The sequence below is a fragment of the Schistocerca piceifrons genome, chromosome 2 (assembly GCF_021461385.2).
Source record: "Schistocerca piceifrons isolate TAMUIC-IGC-003096 chromosome 2, iqSchPice1.1, whole genome shotgun sequence".
Classification (NCBI taxonomy): domain Eukaryota; kingdom Metazoa; phylum Arthropoda; class Insecta; order Orthoptera; family Acrididae; genus Schistocerca; species Schistocerca piceifrons.
The window spans coordinates 924,566,007-924,584,304 of NC_060139.1; the positions used below are offsets into that span (position 1 = coordinate 924,566,007).

General features: G+C 44.0%; 1 protein-coding gene across 1 annotated transcript; it reads right to left on the minus strand.

Moving 5' to 3' along the window:
* Positions 1 to 706: 706 nt before the first annotated feature.
* LOC124775992 lies at positions 707 to 17,597 on the minus strand. Its single transcript, XM_047250834.1, has 2 exons — positions 17,488 to 17,597; positions 707 to 1,268 (listed from the first exon to the last, which is right to left on the minus strand). The coding sequence occupies exons 1-2, from the start codon at positions 17,595 to 17,597 to the stop codon at positions 707 to 709; spliced, it is 672 nt and encodes a 223-aa protein (XP_047106790.1).
* Positions 17,598 to 18,298: the final 701 nt, after the last annotated feature.

Consider the following 18,298-nt stretch of genomic DNA (forward strand, 5'->3'; position numbering starts at 1 on the left):
TTGCGCTTCCACATAGATGGCGTTGCTCTTAAGGCAGAAAAATATATTGTAAAAGCAGGCTTTCCTTGCAGATCACAGTGAAAGTAAAATAAAGCTTAACCGCATAAGGGGGGGGGGGGAGGACTGAACGACTGGTATTATTGTAAATAACAACGTTGTAAAACGTAATATAACAAAGAAATATTACAACACATTTAGTATTCAGGAGTTTGCCTTTTGTATATTGTATGTGATTATGATAAGAACAGGTGAATGATACAAAATCAATTCCAAAACATATGGGGCACAAGAGATACATGCCTGAAAGCGAAAGATGCAAAGAGATAAGAATGATGTTTAATAGAAAAAATCGGTGTTCCATTACTATCAGCTGGATATGAGTAATGGGTCACAAGAAAGCATAATTACTTCAGCAGATATGTAAAACTACTGGATATGTGGAAGAGTATTGTATGCAATCCGGAATTCGGAACGAAATTTGGAATGAACTGCAAATTTACAGGCTAAGATGTAAAATTCATGAAACAGGAAGAAGTTATATCAATAATATAGGAGATGGTATGGTCTTAGATAGTGTTTCAAAATACTAAGACAGAAATATGCAAAAAGTTGAAGTAAAGAAAATCTATTTAAAATATTGGTATTAAAATAGGCAAGTATGTGAAGCTCGAAGTGTAGAAGAAAAGAAATAGAAATTTACACTTGTTCACTGCTTTGGGGTGAGCTGTCCCAGGATGATTAAATAAGTAACGACAATAGCTAGTGCTGAGACCAGTAGGCGGCGGTTGACGATGAAGAATCCGGCTGCGGAGAAATGCAATGGTGGCCCGTGTGTGACGAGAACGAGCAAAGACTCCAGGTCAGCACAGCGGCCCTCAGACGCCACGGCAGCCCTCAGGACGAGTTCGCTGGTATTCGCCGCCGCGTGCTCGACTGAACCGCAGGCCCGCGACACCGTGGTCAGCCGGAGCCAGTGGTAGGTGAGCCACAAGAGCGAGTTGCCCACCGAGGGACTTAGTGGCAACTGCTCTGCCCACTGAGGCCGCAGCTGTGTCAGTAGCACTTCGTAGGCGCTGCAAGTGGAACAGCACACCGACTGCGCCACGCTGACAGCCACGGGAGCACCGAAGTGGCTCTGCAGCAGCTGTGTGGCGCGTCTGACGGAAGTGTACGCCTCCAACAGCTGGTGCAGTCTGAAAGGAGATGTCGATGTTGAAACTCCTTCGAGGGACGCTGGCGTGAGTGGCACTGGAGCAGCCTTCGTAAGTCTATCGTTTAGGTAACAGAATCTCACTCACAGCTCTAGTTGCAATATACCGAACTGCAGCGTCGTCAGAGAATCGAAGAAATGGGAGAATATGAGTTTTGTATGTTCATACAGACTGTTAGATTTGGATGCAATAGTCGCGATGACGGCTACCATTAACTGTCATGTGAGTAGCTAGTAGGAAACCACCCATCATCTTCATATTTACTTTTATATTAGACAGTAGTTGGGTATCTGCATACCTCATTGTTTCAGTGTAGTGATGTATAACCTGAACGCCAGTGACAGTGCATATACCCAATGTCAACAGCGCTTTCAGTGCTGATAGAAAATCTGTGACAACGTATGCGAGTGTCATCAGCTCTGAAATGGATCGATATAATGTAATATTTGAGTATGCAGTCTCTGTTTTGACAAGCAGGAAAATGATGAACCACAGGGTAGATGGAGACAATATTTTCTTCACCGTAATGTTCTCCTGAAACTTACAGAAGATCTTCTTTTAGCCTTCTACTGAAAATGGTGCTAATCCAAATGCCACAAACAACAAATGCGCCAGATTGAAGCCAATGTGAAACTGCATCCTCTTATTCTCGTGAAGTACTGGCATAGTTTTCAGTGTTGTATCTTAAATGAAAGCTTGACAAGTGTCATCGTTAGACTGCCTTGCTAACGAAGATTTAGCAGAACGTATCAGATTTCGCTATAATTTCCAATTGGTGTCAAGTCTGTGAGCCAGGAAAATACCAGCGTGCAATTAAAATTGATTGAGTTGGCGTTTGTTGATATGGATCTCACGTAAGTGAATAGGTGCATAGTCCACAACAGGTGAGATATTTCGACGCTTGCTAATGTCCAGCAGGCATTTAAGTGAATTAAAAATGAATTTTTCGATGTCAGTATCATTATGCTGAAATATTTATAGGTGGATAGCAACAAGAGACAAACAATAATACTCAAGACATTCTTTTCTACCTGGTTCCACCAGCAAATCCTCATTATCACTAAAATATGTTATTGATAGTACATCCATATTTGCTGTGGCTGCCCCATGCAGCCTTTCAAATGAGAAAGGTAGTAATTTGCTGGTATACTGTAGATTATTTTCTTTCTCATTTTGTTTCTGAAAGAATCAGAAATTAACGCAAAGCAGCCGTATATGTAACATTGCTTTTGTCATTCACTTACTTCATGTCACTGCTGAAGGTTTTTCACTTAAAATTAAAATATTGTACTGAGCTATCCAATACAATGCCATAAAAAACCATAGACTATTTAGTTCCAATAAGGCATTTCATTACGAGTGCCGATCATAATTTGCTTAATATTTTTCTCGAGTGGCAATCACGTAACGAAACAGCCTGGCCATGTCAGTATGTTACAGAAGAACTACACTCGATACTATTTCTTGATTGTCACATGGTGTAGCAATATAAACTTCTGTAGAATGTGCAATGTATATAAGTACCTTCGAAACAAACTTTAGCCTAATATGTGAAGTGATCTCTTATTTAACTGCTCTATTTGTTTCCAAAATTATGATCATACGTATTGTATGAGATCTGATACAGTAGAAAAGTAATTATATTCTAAAAGAAACTGTTGCTCATTTAACAGAACTGAGAACAACGCTATTATTGACACCTCGAAGGAGATTTTAAGGCACTATCTTGAAACGTGTGTATCAATTTCCATACTAACATTCCACACATGATGTGCAGTTTTTTTACCCCATCATTTAAACAGTTCTTCTGATTTCTTTTCAACTGTGTACAGCATGTTGCACCTGTGTAGTTCTACTTTTTCAATTGCAGATTAGTAAATCGAATCCGAATTCATAAAAAGATTTACTCAACTGCTTGCATCAATGAAGGTACATAAGGAATAGTTTTTAATACAGCAACAACTAGGGAAATAAATGTTTCAGATTTGTCTGATCTCAAGTATTCCAATTACAGTATGAAAAGATTTATCATTTACCTCAGATCAGCACACTTCAAGGATGAACTGTAAGCTCCAACTTAGAACTGGCTCCTCCCATTCCTTCCAAACGCAATAATTACCCTGAGAGGCCAGCAGTATAATACTCAGGCCCCTATGCACTGTAATGCTTGAAACACTTTCCACCGAAAACTGCCACTGTCAGTCTTGTTCCATTCAGTAATGAAATGAGGGGGATACGGCTATTTTCATATCTCTGTAAGTGCTATTAACAGTAGTTTCTCGTGGCTCGACGCTCTGGTGCATGTCCTTCAATTTGACGTCCATTTTGGTGCCTTTGATATCTGTAGCTTACCCCAGAAACAGTGCCAGAAAAGATGACTGACAGATTAACATGGAATCAGAACCACGTGCCGTTCTTAGTGACTCTTTACATCACTGAAAATTTAAGAATAGATTAAATTCGGGTTAAATTATTCCTTGGTCCGGTTAGGATATGATTCCACGTACTTTCGGTTTACGGGTAGGCACTTTATCCTTAGCTCACCAGACCCACGCCGTAAGTGTCAATCTGTCTCTTCGTATTCTCAAAAAGCCTACATGAGACATGTAATGTTACTTAAAATCCGTCTTGATTGCAAATTTTTTATTCATATGACCAGTTTCGGTTCATTCAGAACCATCTTCAGATCCGATATTTCAGTTACAGGAGTAACCCGTCCAAATCCAGCAACTTTCACATGCTACATACACTACATCGGCACACTCGACGTGAACACACTGATGAAGACAGTAAAGATGAAATAACTCACAGACACTCTCGAAAAATTTCAAATCAAAATATGTGCACTGCAAGAAACACTGTTCACAGACGAAGAGCATTTAACACGGAGAACTTTAGAATGCTACATAGCATGTGAAAGTTGCTGGATTTGGACGGGTTACTCCTGTAACTGAAATATCAGATCTGAAGATGGTTCTGAATGAACCGAAACCGGTCATATGAATAAAAAATTTGCAATCAAGACGGATTTTAAGTAACATTATAAATTCACTGATTGCTGTTATCCCATAAGACATTATGTCTGTTTTTGCAAAACGAGACATGTAGTTGTATGTCATGGAGACAGATGGATTACGATCGAATACACTCAAGTTACGACTTCTCTCTAAATACAAAGATCATGATTTACCTTCCATACCACTGGCGTCATGTGTTTATTCCACTTTATACGACGTCACACTGGTTGTTCTAGTAACTTAAACGATGTTACTAACTAAGAATCTGTATAATGTTTTAATTCTGTCCTCAGTGTGCCACACTTTGAAACACACTGCATGCAGTAAATAAAATTCTGCCTTGGCACAACGGTCCTTTACAGTAATATTACCGCTTTCGGAGGATTGAACTTTAAAGTTCAGGTAAATATACATGGGAAAACAGTGCCACATGGCAAAAAGATACGAAACTCCAATTTATATTGTCACAGAAGTTAGTTAAAATTTCTGAAGACTGGCCAATGCTACAAACCTAATGGCAGTATGTAGCAAAAGGGAAGCTAAAACAGAAGTGCAGGGGAAAAACTATCCTCCCACCTTCAAATATAGTGTTAGTGGCGGGCTACCTGGCACAGTCAATCGATTAGATATCTAGGGGTAGCGTTTTAAAGCGATATTAAATGGAAATGGGTCATGAGGTCAGTTTTTGGGGAGGCGACCTGTCGACCTCGGTTAGCTAGGGGAAAGTATGACCGATCTGCATTGAGGAAGAATGTGCATTACATTCGGTTCCATTTCGTCCATCTTAATTTTATCGCTGTTTTGTCGACACATTATAGTCTGGCCACAAGGTGTAGAAGCTCTTGAGCACATCTAGAAACATATGAAACGCATGCAACCAAACATCCAGTTCCCTATCGAGACAGACAAAGAGGCAAGGCTGCCATTTTTGATGTTCTGGTACAAGTCGGACGTCTAGACCAAACAGTGTACCGCGCAAGCCGACGCATACTGAGTTATATCTTAGTGCCCGGAGTCTTCACCATCACTCTAGAATAGAGCAGCTTTAAATACACTGGTGCACAGAACAAAAACCGTTTCTGACGAGGACCACTTGGATTCAAAAATTAATCAGCTACAGTATGTCTTCCGAAAGAGCGGCTATGGGTCACGTGACACGAATTCAGTGTCTTCCAAGAAAAGGAAACCTGAAAATGTTGAACATTCAGGTGATGAGCCACCGATTGCATTCATTCCCTTCTGTGGTGCTCAAATGGTTCAAATGGCTCCGAGCACTATGGGACTCAACTGCTGAGGTCATTAGTCCCCTAGAACTTAGAACTAGTTAAACCTAACTAACCTAAGGACATCACAAACATCCATGCCCGAGGCAGGATTCGAACCTGCGACCGTAGCGGTCTTGCGGTTCCAGACTGCAGCGCCTTTAACCGCACGGCCACTGCGGCCGGCCTGTGGTGCTACATCGAGCAAAACAGACAGAATCCTGGGAATACGAGATATCAGATCTACTTTCCGACCTCAAGAGAAGATAAAACAGATGCTATACCCTATTAAGGACAATCTCGGCCTCAGCATTCCTGGTATTTACAACTTCAAGTGTTAGTGCGGAAGCAGTTACATCCATCAGTCCCTCCGCAACGTTTTGGATAGCCGTGCGGAACATCAACGTCGTATTAAAAATCTAGAACTAGAGAATTCTGCAGTTTCTGAACACAGCCTCGCAAACCAACAAAAAATACTGTTTGAAGAAACGGAAGTTTCCATAGGTTCCCACATATCGGAGCTCTATAATTAGACTATAGGAATAGGAATGTGTGAGACAACCTTCAACCGTGGCGGCGGATATAATCTTAGCGGTGCATGGAAGCGAGCTCTCGATGCAGAGAAGAGCCAGAGATATTTGTCGCAACGGATCGAGCGGTGACGCCACCAGCGCAAACGTCGACACCATCTGCGACAGCATGACGTAATGACCGACCAATCAGAAGCTGTCTTTTGGTTGTACGAAGTGTTAAAAAGCTATCCAATATTTCAGGGGATGACTGTACGCATCAAAACAACAACAAAAATTTTCATAACCTTAAGTCCTGCACAGCATTCATTCTGTCGTATGACCACTTGTTCAGAGGAGGGGCTCAGTCCATGCCTCTGCCCATCGGTGACTCACGCACTCTTTGGAATCGCCCGGGTGGATTCTGAATGTGCTGAGATCCACGGAAGTCGCGTTTGTGCAGTGTCTGTACATGACTTATTGGAGTGGCAAAGACCAATTGCTTCACGTATCCCCATAACCAGAAGTCTACTGGATTTAGGTCCACGGAACGAGCACTCAAGGTATGAGACCTCCCTGGCCAATCCACTGATATTGAATTTTCCTCGTCAGGCGCCGGCGCATGGTGCTCAGAGAATGTGCTGGTGCGCCATCATTCATGAACCACATCTGTAGTCTGTCCTGACGTGGACCATGCTCCAGCACCATAGGCAGTATGTTCTTCAGAAAGCGGTGATAACGAGCCCAGTTAATTTCTGTGGTAGCACATATGGCCCTAGTAATGTATTGTCAATAACCCCTGTCCATATATGAATTACTAATCGATCCTGATGCCTTGTTTCTTGAATCGCATGGGGATTGTCATCGGCCATCTCGTGTAAACCCTGCCTCATCAATAAACAAAGTCTTGGATGCAAATTGTAGATCTGCACCACACTGCCGCAAGAACCACTGGCAGAACTGCACTGAGGCAGGATGATCTTGTGTCCTAAGGGCCTGGGAACATGGTTGCGGGTACAACAATTGCTTTTGAAGTACCACCCAGACCAGAGGATGCCTAACATCTTCAGCTGCTGCTACTAGTCCTACATCGGTTCCAGGATTGTCGTCCACAGTACCTAGAACATTGTCCTCCATTTCGGGCATGGGAACTGAACGAGGCCATCCATCGTCAACTTTTTGGATGCTACGAACCTGTTTCCCCAAGACGCTGGAGCATATGTGCACCCTGCGTGCTGTAAATCGTTCAGTGTACAGATTATGTGCTCTCATATTAACTCAGTCTGTCAAACCATAGCAGTTGTACCACGCTGCAAACATCACAGTAACACGTACTTCAAACTAGAACTTCAAGTAGGCCGAACATCTCGGTAAGCACCTGGAGTTAGTAGGAAAGTACGGGAACGCAAACAGACTCAACGAGAGTACAGACAATCACACAACATAAACGGAACAATTCGAGGCAGATCACTGAACGAACTAATGTTTACATCGATAATGTACGGCTGTAGCCCAGCATGTTGTCGATCCTGGTATGACCCACAGCGCCAATGCAACATCAGTGCTCACATCCGCAACCAAATGTTCGTGATGGCTTGCTACCTCGCAGTATTCCATGCCAGGGGCTGTGAACGTTAATCATCGGGTAGCTGTCTCCAGCAGGACAAATAATGCATTCCCATGGATGACATCGCAAGAGCACCTCCTATGAACATGTGTACATATGCCGCATGTCAGTATGTATGCTTTGTAGGACCCATGGTCGTAAGACACTTTCGTCTTGTTCTGAAGCACACTGTCATCCCCTGAAACACTGGATAGTTTTTTTAGCACCCCATATAAGGCCACTACAGCAGCAGCATAGTCAGTTGCTCCTGATGAAGTCGATGGAGGTAACCGTCTAAAGCTCGAGATTTCACCCTGTATTGATGCTCAAGAGGTCCAAGAATGTTCTCACAAGAACGGCCATTAATTTGTAATTATCAGTTTAAGGGGGACATATCATCGTGCATTTGCTATGGTTACTTACAAAAATAACGGGTCTCGGACAACAGTTCAGCGACTCTTTCGTCGCCATCTCGATTTGAAACGACATGATAAAGTTGATGAAGTCTGCGATCACAGGACGAATGGATGCAACAATTCAGGACTGCTGCATCTTGTGCAGGGAAGTCGAAGGACACAGCGCACCAAGTGGCGAGTGGGGCAGACGCAACAAGTACTCATCTGAAGACCTCAGCATTCTGCAGCCACACTTGCCTAGGAAGTAACAACTCCACATCGTTTCTTGTGGCGCTGCATCCGTGGTAATTTACACGGTCACCTATACAAATTGCAGATCATACAGTAAGTAACCAAAAAGATAATGCAAGCCGATTAACCTTCGTCTTACTGTTCTGTGCACTTATATCATTCTAACATATCGTTATATTGAAAACTAAGGTAAGGGAATGTGTGATATACACTACTGGACATTAAAATTGCTACGAAACGAAGATGACGTGCTGCAGACGCGAAATTTAACCGACAGGAGGACGATGCTGTGTTATGTAAATGATAAGCTTTTCAGAGCATTCACACAAGGTTGGCGCCGGTGGCGACACCTACAACGTGCTGACATGAGGAAAGTTTCCAACCGATTTCTCATACACAAACAGAGGTTGACCGGCGTTGCCTGGTGAAACATTGTTGTGATGCCTCGTGTAAGGAGGAGAAATGCGTACCATCACGTTTCCGATTTTGATAAAGGTCGGATTGTAGACTATCGTGATTGCGGTTTATAGAATCGCGACTTTACTGCTCTCGTTGGTCGAGATCCAATGACTGTTAGCAGAATATGGAATCGGTGGGTTCAGGAGGGTAATACGGAACACCATGCTGGATCCCAATGGCCTCGTATCACTAGCAGTCGAGATGACAGGCATCTTATCCACATGGCTGTAACGGATCGTGCAGCCACGTCTCGATCCCTGAGTCAACAGATGGGGACGTCTGCAAGACAACAACCATCTGCACGAACAGTTAGACGACTTTGGCAGCAGCATGGACTATCACCTCGGAGACCAAGGCTGCGGTTACCCTTCACGCTGCATGACAGCCAGGAGCGCCTGCGATGGTGTACTCAACGACGAACCTGGCAGCACGAATGGCAAAACGTCATTTTTTCGGATGAATCCAGGTTCTGTTCACAGCATCATGATGGTCGCATCGGTGTTTGGCGACATCGCGGTGAACGCACATTGGAAGCATGTATTCGTCATCGCCATATTGGCGTATCACCCGGCGTGATGGTATAGGGTGCCACTGGTCACACGTCTCGGTCACCTCTTGTTCGCATTGACGGCACTTTGAACAGTGGACGTTACATTTCTGGTGTGTTACGACCCGTGGCTCTAACCTTCATTCTATCCCTGCGAAACCCTACATTTTAGCAGGATAATGCACGACCACAAGTTGCAGGTCCCGTACGGTCCTTTCTGGATACAGAAAATGTTCGACTCCTGTCCTGGCCAGCACATTCTCCAGATCTCTCACGAATTGAAAACGTCTGGTCAATAGTGGCCGAGCAACTGGCTCGTCACAATACGCCAGTCACGACTCTCGATGAACTGTGGTATTGTGTTGAAGCTGCATGGGCAACTGTACCTGTACGCGCCATCCAAGCTCTATTTGTCTCAATACCCAGGCGTATCAAGGCCATTATTACGGCCAGAGGTGATTGTTCTGTGTACTGTTTTCTCAGGATCTATGCACCCAAATTGCATGAAACTGTAATCACATGTCAGTTCCAGTATAATATATTTATCCAATGAATATCCGTTTATCTGCATTTCTTCTTGGTATAGCAATTTTAATGGCTAGTAGTGTATAATGGCATATATTTTTCTCTGTAATAATAAATGGCTCTAAGCACTATGGGACTTAACAGCTGAGGTCATCAGTCCCCTAAACTTAGAACTACTTAAACGTAACTAACCTAAGGACATCACACACATTCATGCCAGAGGCAGGATTCGAACCTGCGACTGTAGCAGGCACATGGTTCCCGACTGAAGCACCTAGAACTACTCGGCCATCGCGACCAGCTCTTTGTCATCCATGACTATTTTTTCTCAATATGTTTCGAAGTTCTGCTCTTTTTATACCCTACTATTCATTCTGTCGAACTATGTGTAAGATGAGTGTGTACAGAACGCTCGTGCAAAACCTTCGTGAATATTACTTGAGTGTTTGGAATTCCCAATATGTCCATTTAATGGCAGACATCGAAAAGGTTCAGCGGTGTGTGGTAAATTAATTACAGGTAGGTCTGTTTACGCAATCTCTCCGTGAACAGAAATGGGAATCCTCAAATGGAAGACGCCGTTGTCATAGCGAAACATTATAGAGAAAGTTTAAACAACTGGCGTTTGTAATTGACTGCAGGGTGGTCTTACTCCCACATACATACATCTCGTAGAATGACTTTAAGGACAAGGTAAGATAAACTGGTGCTCACACGAAGGCAAAGAGACAGTTCTTCAACTGTCAGTGCATTTGGGAGTGGAACAGGAAACGGAATGACCAGCTGTGGGACAAGATGCTCTTCGCCGTATAGTGTGTGTGAGCTTGTGGACTATGTACAGTGCACACAGACTATGAAATGTACAGAGCGTGGATCAAAGGAAACATCGGTAAACCTAAAAGACTCCAGACAGCAAATTCAAATTTACGCGCCATGCGCTTCCGTTATCGGCCGTTTGTTCTTTGCACTGTAGCTCTTCTCCTCTCCCTGCCAACAATCAGCAACCATGTACTTGACATCGAGCCTCCACTTGTCACTCGTCAGCTGCGTGTGAGTCTTCTCTTGTAACATCGTGCTGTAGTTCTACCGTTCGTAATAGCGAATAAACGTGAAGGCATTGCCCACTTAAAATAATAAACCAATTGAAGAAGGATGTTAGTGGAGCGCGGTAACGTAGGAAATATGGAGTTGAGGATGTCACAATATCGGATATTAAAAAGTAGAGATACACTATTGCAGTCGTCGTGACAGTGAACACGAAACCTCATACTGAAAACGTTCCAAAAGGTAGAAAACCAGGATTTCAACACAGCTGTCTGCATATGGTTCATGTTGATGCATAGCCAAGGGTAACCAATAAGTGGCCCTTTGATTTGTAAAAAAGGGCATGGGATGAACCATTGATTCTAAGGGATTACCTGCAGCCTTATGCTTTTCAACTCTAGCCACAGAACTAGGATATTTGACACCTAAGGCGAAAAACTGTCTGCTTACACTGAAGCAGTTGAACGTTTTAAAGCATGTTTTAAGAAATCGATAGGTAATGTGAGCTACAACAAAACTCTAAAATGTAGACGAAACTGGTTTGTACTGGAAGAAAATGCTAACAAAATCCCTAGTATACGAGAATGAAATGTCAGTATCTTGTCATAAAACGAGCAAATTTCGCGTTACAGCTATGTTGTCCGGAAAAGTTACTGAAACGGATAGGCTACCCTGTTTATAAAACGTAAGTCTAGGTATGTGCGGTACTTTACGAGATTAAAAAACTGCCCGTCACTTACAAGAATCAAAAGGATTCACGGATGGATAAAAGCATTTCCAGCTTACATCTGGTGATTCCAGAAATGTATCCTAGTTGATTAATAATGTCCCAAGTCATTATTCAGAACTTTCAATGGAAAGAGAAACTGCCAAATTTAAAGTTTTTTTTTTTTTTTTTTTTTTGCCTGTCATTGTTACTTCAGTCCTCCAACCCATGGATAAGGGATCACTGAAAGCTTCAAACGATATTACAGTAAGGCGTTTCTGCTTGTGGTTCTGACGGTGGAATGATGCGAAAAAACAATTCAGGGACGTGTACGCCGAAATTATTTCTAAGGACTCTGTGTACAGAGCAACACAGGTTTGGGGTACTGTGAACGACACTAACTTCTAATCAGATGATCTCAGCATTGAACCTGAAGGCCTATCAAACAAAAACTTGTAACACAGCAGGCTGGGCTGATTAAACAACCAACAGGACCCAAAGACTGTGACCAGTAAAACTTTCAAGACTGACTGGAATGTGATACCTATGATCCCAGTCGCCAGTTACTGGCGGATGATGAAGTCACTGCTAGCGTCATCGACGTCTAAGACACTTGCGGCGACTTGGAAGAGCCCAGAGACCACCGTACTGTAAAAGGACCAACCAGTCACTGCCCTGAGACAGCTATTAAGTGATTCTAAAAACAAGACGAGCATGATCTTCCCCATTTGCTGTACTTAAGATGTGTTTGATTTTTACTGCCAAAAAACAAATTCTCTGTTCTGAAACAGAATTCAGTTTGGGACTTGTTTTGATAAATTTTAGTGCTATTTTAATAGTAAATGACTGCTTTTTGTAAGGTATGTACACTAATTCCAACACATGGGAAACATACGTACACTGATGAACCAAACCTTGTTGCAGTAAAGTATCACACTTACCGTGAAGAATGTCTGGAATATTTGAGTAAGGCCGGAATAATAGAATAGTGCATATCTTTAGGTGTTTCAGCCCACGTCGATATGTAAATATGGGGTTGCGTCGCCTCCAGGCGGAGTTAAACCTGTTGAAATAAAGAAAGGATTCAATAGTTATTTTGATGTATGGATTCACAAATTATTTAGGAAAACACTAACGCAGCTCGCTGGGGAGGGATAGCTAGGCATTGCTGCTTCAAATTGTACAACGTCGTTAGTGTCGTTTCTTATTAGCTGTGTCCCTACCCGACTATGTTTTTAAATTTATTGTTCAGCTGTGCTAAACAACAGGAAAACGATTTAGAATTTTCTACTCCATAAATTTAAATGCTTTGTGATTAGGAGCCTATGAATTGGTCTGACTGCAGTGAGCCTTAGTGAATATGCAAGTTACAGTTACAAACCAACTCAAGATTTTCGAACGGTTTGCTTTGCACTCGTTGGGTAAGCTTTATGTCGTTTGAAATATTATTTGTATTCCAAGTGGCACTTAGAGACGTTAATAATTTTTGTCACTACAAAAATTCTCCCAAATTTAAGCAGCTTCATTTCACCATGGAGGGGGCCTAAGATGCTATTAATTCATGACGCTGTTTACAAGGTGTGCAAGACTTTTCATTATTAGATTATAGTTGTTCCGATGTAAGAGGCTGAAGATGAACGAAAGAAATTAGAGTAATCGTAAGTGAAATTTGAAACACTGCATTTCAAAAGGATCGCCGATAAATTTGAATAAACTTCTACTACAGAAAGTGATATTATATGATCATACAATGTGCCGTGCAAAGTTTTTAATTTATAGTATGAATATTAATTTAAACTAGAGTTTTACGTGAAATTAAGAACCTTTTAAACTGTACTACATACAATAAATCGACAAACGTCATTCGTTTCCGACAGCTGTAATAAGTGGAAACTCCTTACAGAATGTACGCTTTGCATTTAGAACATTTCAGTGAGCTATTTGGTGACATTTAATTCAAGCAAGAGGCAGCCGAATTTTGGCATTATTTCTCCTGGATAAGAAGAGGTGAGTTTATGTCGTGGTCTCATGTTCACATGTGACTATGCACCTTCTCTTAATCATGAATTTATTTTATTGACAAATTTTTAATCGAGTCAAAGAACCATTAACTTCGATAAAAATGAAGGCGAATTATGAAAGTATGGTACATCAAGTACAAAATTTCTTCTTGACTTGATCTGGCCCGAGGTTTAGTAAACAGTCTTCAGTTGTACCTCATCTTAAAGGCATTTTGCTAACAAATCTTCTACCGTGCAGTAATCTGGTTTTAAAGAAGAATCATAACATTCGAAAATAATTCTGGGTGATCTACCAAACATTAGTATATCTTTGCACAAAATCATCAAGTATGGTTCATCTGGAGAAAATTTTTGTTTAAACACAGTTTTTACTCTGCACCACCCTGGCTTTTGTTACGTGTTTTAATTTGTTGGTTGAAAATGTGAAGATGGAATTAGGTCAAAAGGTTCAAAGCAGTTTGAGTCATCGGGGTTTTGCCTTTCTTAATATTCTGTGGCGGTAGCAAACGTGATGTGTAGTAGAATGAGATTTTCACTCTGCAGCGGAGTGTGCGCTGATATGAAACTTCCTGGCAGATTAAAACTGTGTGCCCGACCGAGACTCGAACTCAGGACCTTTGCCTTTCGCAGGCAAGTGCTCTACCATCTTTTTTTTTTCTTTTTTTTTTTACCGAGACTCGAACTTTTTTTTTAAGATACCAATTAAACATATACAAATGAGTATTAGGTAAACAAATTATTAGAATAACATTAAATACAACAAAATAGAACATATCCTGTTTTCCTTTTTTTGTTCTTTTTTTTGTTTTTGTTTAAAAATTTGTATTGAACAAACTAAAAGTACATATATATTCACTATGCAAGAGTTCTTGAAGGTACCATTTAAAAATATACAAATGACTGTTAGTTAAACAAAAAAAAATATGAAAAAAGAAAAACATTAAATACAACAAAATATAACATATTCTGTCTTCTTCCTTTTTTTTTAAAAAAAAAATTGTGTTTGTTTTTGGTCGATGCATGAAAACGTGGATATGGGTGTTGCATCATGTGACAGGTAGGCATGGTACACCCCAACTTTGAGGGGGGTTAAGAAAGACGCTGCGGAGATAACCGGCAAAAGTTTGTCGGTAAGATGGTTTTCGGGTGAGGGTGCTATGCGCGGTCACAACTTTGTACCAGAAGTCAAGGATTGTATGCGGACCACTCTGAAAGAGATATTCTAAAGCTTGTCCTCGAAACCAGATTAGGGTATGGTGCTTAGCAAGAAGGTAGTGAAATGTCTGCGGCAACAACAGGAAATCCGGGGTTACCGTCGTTGGCGGGGCACGGAGGTAAAAGCCCACGATTCGTTGGATGAGGAGCCATACGTTTTGTTTCAGGGAGCACGTAAGACGGTGCTCGTCGGTGTCTTCGAGCTGACAGTCAGGGCAGAGTGGGGAGGTGTCCAGTCCTATGCGATAAAGTCGACTATTAGTCGGGAATTTTCCATAGACTAAAACATACCAGAGTGCAGACACAGACGACGGTAAAAAGGGTGCATGCACACACCCCCAAACCGTGCGCCAGTTAATGTCAGGATGCTGTAGCACCATGGGGTCGCAAGGGTTGGACAGCATAAACAAACGATAATAATCTTTTGTACGGGGAGGACGGGTGACTGGAAGATCGGCCCGAACGTAGCTGAGTACTATGAAACAATTGGCGACGTAGTACAATAATGGACAAATAGGTGCCACATTGATCGGTGGATCGAGAGAAGCTGGGTCGGAGGATATCTAAGAGACTGCGTGTTAAGGACGGGACCGGCCCCTGCCAGTGCCGCAACAGAGTGTGGACAAAGAGTGGAGAAGAGTGTGCCCGCACGTTAATGAGTCCGAGGCCACCTTTTGCAGGAGGCAGTGTTAGAGTGTTGTAGCGGACTTTGAAAAGTACCCCTGCTGACACGAAATATCCAAAGGCTGATTGGATGCGGCGGCCAAGGAGTAACGGCATTGGGAGAATCTGGGCGACGTGTACCAGTTTAGGGGCGACATAGATGTTGACATAGGACACACGTTGGAGTTGGTTTAAGTTACGGTGCACTTGACCGCGGACATGGTGCCGAATCGACCGCAAAAACCGCCGGTAAGCCAGGGCCACTGTGCGGTGTGTGGAGCTCGTAAATTCGATACCCAAGTAACGAAGGGTGGCACTGACTGGGAGTGGGGTCGGCACCATAGCCGGGAGGCCGCGCCCAATGTGCATCGTAGTCGATTTACGGACATTAAGAATGCTACCAGAAAGACGTCCATACTGGTGGATCCATTGGATGGCGTCATTGAGCTCTGTGGAGGAGCAGGTGAGAAAGAGGAGATCGTCCGCATAAGCCCTACAGTGAAAGGTGTGGTCACGCAAAGTGAGGCCCTGCAGTCTAGAGGTAAGTCCAGTGATGAGGGGCTCAAGTGCAATGGCATATAGTAAACCAGACATAGGGCATCCTTGATACACAGAGCGGCGTATAGGAATCGGTCCTACAAGCCTCCCATTGACTTGTACCATCGAGACCGCGGGAAGTAGTAACCGGCGAATGGCGTCGACAAAAAGCAATGGGAACCCCATACGTGTCGCCACCATGAGGAGGAATGGGTGTCGAACGCGATCAAAGGCACTCGTGAAATGGACGGATACCAGTGCTGCACGAAGGCGACAAACCGACGCCAGTGCAATGAGGGCATTCTCCTAGGGCTGTTTGTAAGGTGGCCCCACAACCACGTGCAGTCTGCTCAGGTGAAAGGACCGTAGGTAAGACGGTGCGTATGCGCGCTGCTAAGAGGCGTGCATAGATTTTATAGTCCGCATTCAAGAGTGTAAGGGGGCGATATGCAGAGACATGAGACCCTCCCTTCGGTTTAGGCACAGGTAGAAGAATGCCAGTGACGAATTCAGGTGGAATTGGGAAGGACGGAGTAAAGAGTTCCTGAATCATTTCCGTCCAGCGAGGAAGCATTAACATGGTGAACGCCCGGTAAAACTCCACTGGGAGACCATCTGGTCCGGGTGATTTGTTCTTGGCCCCTTTGTTGATCGCATCTACCACCTCTTCTGCGGTGATTGCAGACATCATGGACGTTGACTCCGCTACGGTGAGGGTCCGATCACGGGAAGGACGGAGATCATCAGGAATGGGCGTCGCCATCGGTTCATCATCATAAAATTGGCGATAATGTTCAGCAAAGGCAGACACAACTGCCGCCTGTGTTGTGTGGTGAACACCATCGGAGGTCATGATGTTGGGGACGAAAAGCCGACGTCGACGACTATGGTCGGATGCGGCATGGATTGTGGATGGGGTTTCGTCGTGGAGGAGGCCTTGTCGTCGGGAACGCACCACGACACCATGCAGTCGTGCACGTTGAAGAGAGAGGAGACGAGCTTTAGTACGTTGTCGTTCCCTGTGGGTGTCTGATGATGGAGGGAGCGCATCGAGCTGAGGACGGCGTAGTGAAAATTTGTGGTGTCTCGATGCCATGCTGCTGCTTCCTTGCCACATTGTATGAAGGTCTTTCTGATCGCAGGTTTGGCACATTTGAGCCACCAATGGAACGTGGATGTGTACTGCGGAAGGCGTCTTTCGCAAGACGCCCATGTAGTGGCAATACATTGTCGGCAGTGTGGATCATTAAGGAGGGAGGTATTAAGCTTCCAGTAACCTCTGCTGCGCCACACTGACTGAGGTGGCAGAGCCAGGGAGCAAATGACGGCGCAATGGTCCGAAAATGCAAGGGTCCATCGTTCAGCTTGGGCGACTTCATTGCCGAGGTGAGCAGAGACATAAAACCGGTCCAGTCTGCTCGCAGAATGTGCTGTATAATGGGTAAAACCGGGGGTATTGCCATGAATTTTCTCCTAAACGTCCACTAGATGAAAATCTTTGATTAAGGTGAGCAGCACCGTGCATGGCGAATAACCAGGCACTTGGTCCTGCGGATGGAGGACACAGTTGAAATCGCCTCCCATGATAAGGCGATCATAGCGTCCAGAAAACAGGGGCGCCACGTCATGTCCGAAGAAAGTGGAGCGCTGCCGACGGTTCGTGGAGCCAGACGGAGCGTAGATATTGATGACGCGCGTGTCGAAGATGGTAACAGCCATGCCTCTTCCACAGGGAAGGATTGTCGTGTCCGTGAGTGGGATTCCTTCGCGTATGTAGAAAGCCGCTCCACGCCCTGATGGATCACACGTGGACGTGTATGAGTCGTAGCCGTAGAGTGGTGGTAGTGTGGCAACGCGTACTTCCTGAAGAAGGGCGACGTCGACGTCAGAGGCCCGAATCATGTCACATAGGAGTTGCAGCTTGGGTGCAGTGCCGATCATGTTGATGTTCAGTGTGGCAAACCGGTACGTTTGTTTCAGTGGTGGTGGACGCGCATCTACCATCACCAAGGGAAGTAAGAGGAGGGCACCGACAGGAAGTCCCGTCCCATCAGCTGAAATGCCTCGCTTTTGATGTTAACAGGCAGCCTCGTCCGGCGGAGGCAACTCATCCGGAGGAGGGGGCGTACCTTCCTCAATGTCGTCGGCCCATGCTCCTGTGCCGTGGGTCTGTCCAATGTCCATGGGACTTGCGTCGTGGTGAGAGAGATCTGGAGTTGTCGGCGGGGAGACAGGCGTCTCAACCGGCGCACCGATCGTTACATGGTGCGTGGCGACCTCCATAGTGCTCCCGTCCTGCGAAACGTCTTGTTCATCGTGAAAGTTGTCC

What these genes read in the sequence shown, in the direction of transcription:
- LOC124775992 (XM_047250834.1), bottom strand. Translation starts at nt 17,597, where the DNA reads ATGACGTGGCGCCCCTGTTTTCTGGACGCTATGATCGCCTTATCATGG. An exon ending in CTGGTTATTCGCCATGCACG is followed by an intron (nt 1,269 to 17,487) that starts GTGCTGCTCACC and finishes CCTAAACGATAG; the next exon opens with ACTTACGAAGGCTGCTCCAG.